At 42.0% G+C, this 7,500-nt stretch overlaps 1 protein-coding gene across 2 annotated transcripts in view; it reads right to left on the bottom strand.

Moving 5' to 3' along the window:
* The window catches only part of LOC134459452 (integrin alpha-6-like), a 50,331-nt gene that overhangs the window by 5,771 nt on the left and 37,060 nt on the right, over positions 1-7,500 (bottom strand). For both annotated transcript variants that reach the window (XM_063211806.1, XM_063211807.1), the window contains exons 14-24: positions 6,866-6,981; positions 6,319-6,472; positions 5,658-5,732; positions 4,300-4,379; positions 3,887-3,961; positions 3,547-3,646; positions 3,221-3,397; positions 2,525-2,620; positions 1,784-1,894; positions 1,207-1,305; positions 439-564 (exon numbers count right to left, since the gene is read on the bottom strand). In XM_063211806.1, coding sequence (XP_063067876.1) covers positions 439-564; positions 1,207-1,305; positions 1,784-1,894; positions 2,525-2,620; positions 3,221-3,397; positions 3,547-3,646; positions 3,887-3,961; positions 4,300-4,379; positions 5,658-5,732; positions 6,319-6,472; positions 6,866-6,981 — 1,209 coding nt within the window. The remainder of the gene's footprint in view (positions 1-438; positions 565-1,206; positions 1,306-1,783; positions 1,895-2,524; positions 2,621-3,220; positions 3,398-3,546; positions 3,647-3,886; positions 3,962-4,299; positions 4,380-5,657; positions 5,733-6,318; positions 6,473-6,865; positions 6,982-7,500) is intronic.

The following is a 7,500-nucleotide window of genomic DNA, read 5'->3' as shown; positions in this document are numbered from 1 at the left end:
CCCCTTGAGAGATAGGTTCCCCACCCCTGTTGTAAAAGGTCCTGTATGTCAGTGTGTAATTAAGACTGTAAAGCCTGGCTAAAACTACACGACTATCGGCCCGATTCTTGGCAGAAAACCCCCGTTACGACGTTACGTTACCACCCAGGAAAAGAAAGATTTCCTCATTGTGTGCGACATTCTAAGAAAGAACTTTGCCAGCTCAAAGAGTCGCCAATCGCAAATCGTAGAAATCAAACTGTTTGATATTTGCGACTGGAAATAGAACGCTGGGCATTGTCTCGGTGGTTGCGAGCAGGGATAAGATTGACAGTTGCGATTCTCTTCTCGACTAATGTGCGGTGCACCCCGACGTCAAAATCGGACACACAATCGGGAGTCGTGTAGTTTGAGCCTGGCTTAAAATGTCCTGTGTGTGTGCCCTGTATCCAGGCCTACCTTCCAGAGGAGGAAGATGAGCAGCGCCAGCAGCAGCAGCCCCAGCAGAATGGCCACCAGGATGATCCACCACGGCAGCCCACTGTACTGGGCCATGCGCCGCTCAGGGAACACCGTCAGAGTCGCCTGCAAACAACACCATTCATTAATAGTTAATATTATAATGGATTAATAGCTAATTGTCATCATCATAACACTGTACTGGGCCATGCGCTGCTCAGGGAACACCGTCAGAGTTGCCTGCAAACAACACCATTCATTAATAGTTAATAATAGATTAATAGCTAATTGTCATCATCATAACATTGATAACAATGGGCCATGCAGAGCTCAGGGAACACCGTCAGAGTCGCCTGCAACAACACCATTCATTTATAACTACTTGATTAATAGCTAATCATCATCATCATCATCATCATCATCATTATCATTGTCATCATCATAACATTGATAATAATGGGCCATGCAGAGCACATTAAGCACCGTTAGGCTTGCCTGCAAAGTAATAATCATTAATAGTTAATAATCATAATAATAATAATAATAATAATAATAATAATAATAATAATCACCATCATCATCACATTAACAATATTTACAATGGCCCATGCAACACTTGGGGAACACCATCAGACTCCCTCTCTCACAGACACAGACACAGACACAGACACAGACACAGACACACACACACACACACACACACACACACACACACACACACACACACACACACACACACACACACACACACACAGTGCTGTGACTTACTGTTGTTTCTGGGTTCTTCAGTTGGAAGTTTGAGGACCTTACATCCAGAGTCAGAGTCGCTTTCACGAAGACAGTCAGGTAGTTCAAATCTTTATAGTCCTAAACGCGAGAACAGCACACATATCAGTTTGAACAATGTACGTTTTGTATATGCTCCTTACTAATTTTAAGCTCATTACATTCATTTCTTGTTGGTTTTGATGAGAAGGTCTATCATCCATATGCGATGGTTCAGAAAAGATATGGCAAAAGATGTGTGGTGTGTGTGTGTGTGTGTGTGTGTGTGTGTGTGTGTGTGTGTGTGTGTGTGTGTGTGTGTGTCTGTGTGTGTGTCTGTCTGTGTGTCTGTCTGTGTGTCTGTCTGTCTGTCTGTCTGTCTGTCTGTCTGTCTGTCTGTCTATCTATCTATCTATCTATCTATCTATCTATCTATCTATCTATCTATCTATCTATCTATCTATCTATCTATCTATCTATCTATCTATTCACCTATCCATCTATCTATCTAAGTGACCAATCCATGACTCCATCACTCAGTCACAGTAGTCTTATAATGTTATTGTCTCTCTTGTATCACCTCTGAGAAGGTGAGGTTCCACAGTCGTGCCTTCAGCCTGATGTCTGCGTCGCTCTTCATGCCCACTAGGGGGCACCTGATGTCCTTGCACCGGGCGCCATGGCCACACCACTGAGGACAAGTGTGAGAAATACATAGCCATTGGTAAATATTATTATGATGTAATACACAAGCTACTGGCACATAACCCGTGTCCAGAGTGATTATGACATGAATTAAGACACAACGCGCACACACACACACACACACCCAGACACACTCACAGACACACACGTGGTACTTGCATTGTTTGTTCCCTAAATCCAGAGTGTACTCTGTAGTGAGTGAATGAGTCGATATTTCTGATTCACTCATGGCTGAGTTAAATCCAAAAATTTTGAAGTATGAAATGAAGAGCAGCTGGAGAGCTACTAGCCTGGCTCTCACGCAGACCCTTCGTGCTTTGTGCATCTTCGTTAAACTTTGTGAGCTCCATCTGTGTGAGAACCAGGTTAGAGCGCTACTAGTATCCCTGAAAATCAACTGCGGCTTTTGGAAGATGCAATGCTCAACAAAACGGAAGGAAAAAAAGATCCTTGACCCAGTAGATTTAAAAAGTAAAAAAGTCCCCATTTGTTGGTAAATCGCATTAAAAATCACCAACGTGTATCAGCCTTGAGTAAGGTCTTAAGTATGTGTTTTAATGTCGCTGTGCATACATAGATCATGTGAGGACTGGACAGCAGATGTTGCGATTCTCACCAGAGTGTCATTTTTGCGGTCTGTCCGGGCCGAGATGGTGCCTTCTTCTGCGGTTCTCGCGCTGGCAACCTCACGCTTCACCCTGGCTGAGGGCTCCTGGAAAAGAGCACCAATGCAAAGACAAAAAATCAGGACACGAAATTACAGCATTAGAATTCATTCTAATAAATCCTAAGGAAGGAAGGAACATTTTGTGACAAATTTCTATAGACAGTGTTATAATAACAAGCTTAGAATCAATGATGAAATGTCTACCAACTATTGAGGGGAGAATTAAAATAGATTCAACACTGCACTCAACACCACAGATGAATTTTTCTATATTGCATCTTGTCACAATTCTGCAATTTTTCTTTGGCCAATCAGGGCCCCCCTGGCAGGTGGGGCCTTCAGCCATATCTATCCTGTGTGTATATCACCTCCTTTATCCTGGCCACTGGGTTGATTGCACCCATGTGGGTGCAGGTCTGTATGATGCCTGTGTGTGTGGAGTCTGTATGATGCCTGTGTGTGTGGAGTCTGTATGCCTGTGTGGGGGCAGGTGTGTACCGGTATATCACCTCCTTTATCCTGGCCACTGGGATGATGGTGCCCATGTGCCAGGTCTGTATGATGCCTGTGTGTGTGGAGTCTGTATGATGCCTGTGTGTGTGGAGTCTGTACGATGCCTGTGTGGTCTTCAGGTGTGTTTCTCACCTCCTTTATCCTGGCCACTGGGTTGATGGCGCCCGTGTGGGTGCAGGTCTGTCCCTCCAGTGAGGAGGTGATGCTCATGGCATAGAGCAGGTGCTTCCCGTTGTGGGTCTCTGCCGGCCAGTGGATGGTTAGAGCCGCCATGCCGTACGACTCCAGAGGTTTGCCCAGGTTGATGATCTAACAGGGTACACAGAAGAAGGGAGAGGTTTTTTAATATATATATTTTTAGGGTTTTTAGGCCTTTATTTTGAAAGGACAGTGGAGGAGAGACAGGACAAAAATACTGAATCAGACCAAGATATCGCAAAACATGCCAGATACTTTACCCTGAATTCGTATTCCACCAGGGAGCCAATCTCACTCTCCGTTTTCACGTCGCTCTCACTCTTTCCTCCGCTGTAGTAGACCTGGGATGGTCTCGCCACGCTACAAGGATGAGGAATGAGCCGTTAGCATTAGCATTAACATTAGCATCATTAGCGATAGTCACAGAAGTCATTTAAGTCAATCAGAGGTTATCAGAAGTCTCGAACAGACAGAAATTCATTATGTATGTCCAAACAACTCTTATGTATCAAGCTTGAAATATATCCAAAACAACTCTTGCGTATGGAAAATTGTTGAAATATGCAGTATCCAAAACAAGAGGATCTACTAGGGTCTTACCCAATGACGGAGAGCTGCAACTCCACTGTAACTTCGGCCCTGGCCTTCACTGATGTTGCCTCCTGCTGACTTGTCCTATGTATGGCAGAAAGAAAGAAAGAAAGAAAGAAAGAAAGAAAGAAAGAAAGAAAGAAAGAAAGAAAGAAAGAAAGAACGAAAGAAAAAAGACAAAGGCAAATGCACAGATTGAGCTACTTTGATTCACAGTAATATAAGAAAAGACCTGAAGAAGTAAGCAAACTATATGACACACGATGGTCAATGAAAAAATAGTGCTGTACAGTCACCCTCTGTTCTTTTATACAAGTTGTGAACCTGCCTGGAAACAACCAAGACACAATTTTGGGGGATTTTGCATCTTTTTGGATGTTTTTAGTATTTTACTGTAGGTGTGTAATTTTTGGGGTACATACGTCTTGAGCTGCAGGTCGATTTCTACCTCCGTGGTGTTAGCGGAGATACCACCGGTGCTCATGACGATGTAGAACTCTTTCTGCGGGCAGAGGGGAGAAGATTTTAAATCAATCTTTGAGCTATTGAACCGCAAAATAGTCCCTGTTAATCCCTGACTGTGCACAAAATAGGCCTAAATATCAAATTCTCTGGCTTTCCCTCTCTGGAACAGCTTTAGCTGGAATTCTGTGATATTTCAGACATTCACCTGAACATCATTTCAAATCTTTTTCTAAAAAGGGATTTGTACTATTTTGCACTTCCTCGTGTACCAAATAAAAGAGCTTTTAAACCTCTCGACCTGAGAATAGTCTTCAATTACCAGTAAGAATGACTATTACAAATGTAATTGACATATTTTATCAACGAGTATGGGGATGGAAGAGGTGATTCTAGAAGTGAGGAGCTCTTTTCCAAAACGCTATAAAAGGCATTTTAAGGTAATGTCAGGGCAATTAAACCTTTATAAATGCATTATAGTGGTGTGCATTGGTACTGCCCTCACGATTCGATTAGATTACGATTCGGGAGGTAGCGATTCAATTAGATTCGATTCGATTCAATTCTACAATGCATTGCAGTGCATTACATTTCTACTGAAAGCAAAGCAAATGTTTCATCAGTCATGATGAGGCAATACAAGTAGTCAGATACTGAGCAACATTTTATTGGCTGTTTTCTGTATCAGTCTTGCAGTTTTCAATGCCTTGAAGTGCTTTTATTTAATTTAACATTCATTTACTCCTGAAATATCAACAGAAGTAATTGAGACTTTAAAAATTTGCCGCATCGATTCTGGAACTTGCCGCATTGAATTGAATTGTCCATGCCCCGCATTGCATTGCATCGCCGAATCGATTATTGTTGACACCACTAATGTATTATATTGATATTCTTTATTGTCTGACTTTCCTTGCCCAATTCAAAGCAACAACACATTGATCTTACTGAGATGCACAATAAAAAATACATCTTTTTTTCAAAATGCTTTAGAAAAGGGACATGGAGTTAGCCTGGTGAACCAGCGCCACCCGCTGGACGACAAAATGTTTTGTCTACGGGTGGGTCTGGCATCGCATAATGATTCAATGAAGCCAGAATGCCATGAATCTGGCAAACGAATTACAACGCAAAGATGTGTTTTGAATCAAAGCGGGCAGGGTTTTGAGGGAAGGTTGTTCTCATCAACAATCTTCGGATGTATTATGCATCGAGGCCAGACTAAATTAGACATCCACATTTAGTCTGGTTTATCAGGCTAACATGGAGTAGCATTTCAGAAAAAAATCTCTTCAATGGCTCGGCATCTATAGCTTACCACTGAGTTGGTCTTAAAAGGGTTACCCAGTTCACACTCAGCCTGAGAGCCATTCTGATTGGCACCACAGATCACCTGAAAGAATGAACAAACAGAAATAAAAGCTTAACTTGCCCCAGAGGTTGTTGGGCCGGGTGTTGCAATGAGCCTGCATGCGTATGTGTGTGCGGGTGTGTCTTTCTTTCTGTCTGACTGACTGACTGCCCATCTGGGTACTGTATCTGTTCATCAGTTAACCTTCCAATCTTTCAAATTCCACTAAACCAGCCACAAAATGGCAGATGTATATCTCACTAACACAAAATAACTAGTAGCATCGAATTTGTCACAAAAAATAACACTGAATTTAGCATTAATCATTTGATAGTAGCATTGAATGTATGGGACGATATAATTAGTAGCATTGAATGTGTGACACAAAATAGGCATTGAATGTGTGAAAATAAATTGTAACAATGAATTTGAGACAAAATAACTAGTAGCATTGAATGCGTGACATAAATACATAATAGCATTGAATGTGTGACATGAAATAACTGACAGCCTTGAATGTGTGAAACAAAATAGGCATTGACTGTAGCATTGAATGTGTGACACACAAGATAACTCGTAGCATTGAAATGTGCCACAACATAACGTTAGCATAGAATGTGTGACTCACGGCGCCTATGGGGCGTGTTGTCGAGTAGGAGAGGGTGTTTGGGAAGGAGGCCACCAGGGCTGCCTCGTACGCATCGTCCCCACTGTTTGTCACTGTCACCTTCAGAGCGATGTCCTTCTGGTCCCGCAGTGGAATCAGCTGCACACCATTGCGCCTTCGCAAACATAAACACAATACGCACCATTGCATTACATTACCTGCAGACACAATACGTATGGAATAGCGGCCGACGAGGTGTCCAAATATCAAGGGAAATAATGGACGAGGCGGAGTGTTCTAACAGCCCATTACATGATTACATCCCTTGCTGTATGTTTGGAGAGAAGCTGTAGGTGTGGCCACTTGGGGTGAATGATCAAGACCACCATGAAGAAAGATATTCTTCCCCACACAATGAACTTTGGAACGTCATAAAGTAGGATGATGCAGCTACTGTGTAGTATGTTTGTGGAGAAGGTGGTTGTGCTTCTTTGCAATGATCATATTTTACATTCCTTAAAATGTGTAGTTGTAATATGTAATGTGTGTATGGCACACAGATACTCACTTGCCAAGGGGTTTGAAGTTGTCTGAGTTTCCAATTCGTGAGCAGAACTCATACTTTACGTCAAGTTTACTCTGGCAGATGTTGTCCTGTCCACATCCAGGCTTTACAAAACCCACCTACCCGGGGGAAAAAAGAATGTCAAATCAGCTTGCTCTTTAACAAAAGAAGTCACTCGGAGGACCATCAATGTATAAACTACTGACAAATAATCTACAAAGAGTTTAGCTATAAGCAACTAGGATACTTCCTGAAAACACTGAAATCATTTCAGAACTGACAAAGCTCATTGGAATGAGCAGGGAATCATTCTTAAGCCCAAACAGGAAATCCAGTAGCCTTTTAGCTTCTATGCTTCAAAGCTTTGGAAATCAGCTTCCAGAGGAAGTGAAAAGCGCCCCTACTGTTGACAGTTTCAAGACCAGACTTTAGACAAAGCTTTTCTCTGATGCCTTCTCTTAGAGATCAAAATGTTTTTATGTATTGTTCTTTTCGTATTTCTTGCTTTTATCTTTACTTTTTGTTCTGTTTTCACCTGCCATGCCTTGTGCTTTTATTTTTATTTTATTTTACATCATTTTTTAAATCTTACTTTACTGTAATACACATTGAATTGCATTCATGTATGAAATGCGCTA

This window comes from Engraulis encrasicolus, chromosome 12 (assembly GCF_034702125.1).
Source record: "Engraulis encrasicolus isolate BLACKSEA-1 chromosome 12, IST_EnEncr_1.0, whole genome shotgun sequence".
In the NCBI taxonomy this organism is placed as follows: Eukaryota; Metazoa; Chordata; class Actinopteri; order Clupeiformes; family Engraulidae; genus Engraulis; species Engraulis encrasicolus.
Note: the sequence above shows the minus strand (reverse complement) of the source record. Positions and strands in the feature narration are given on the sequence as shown.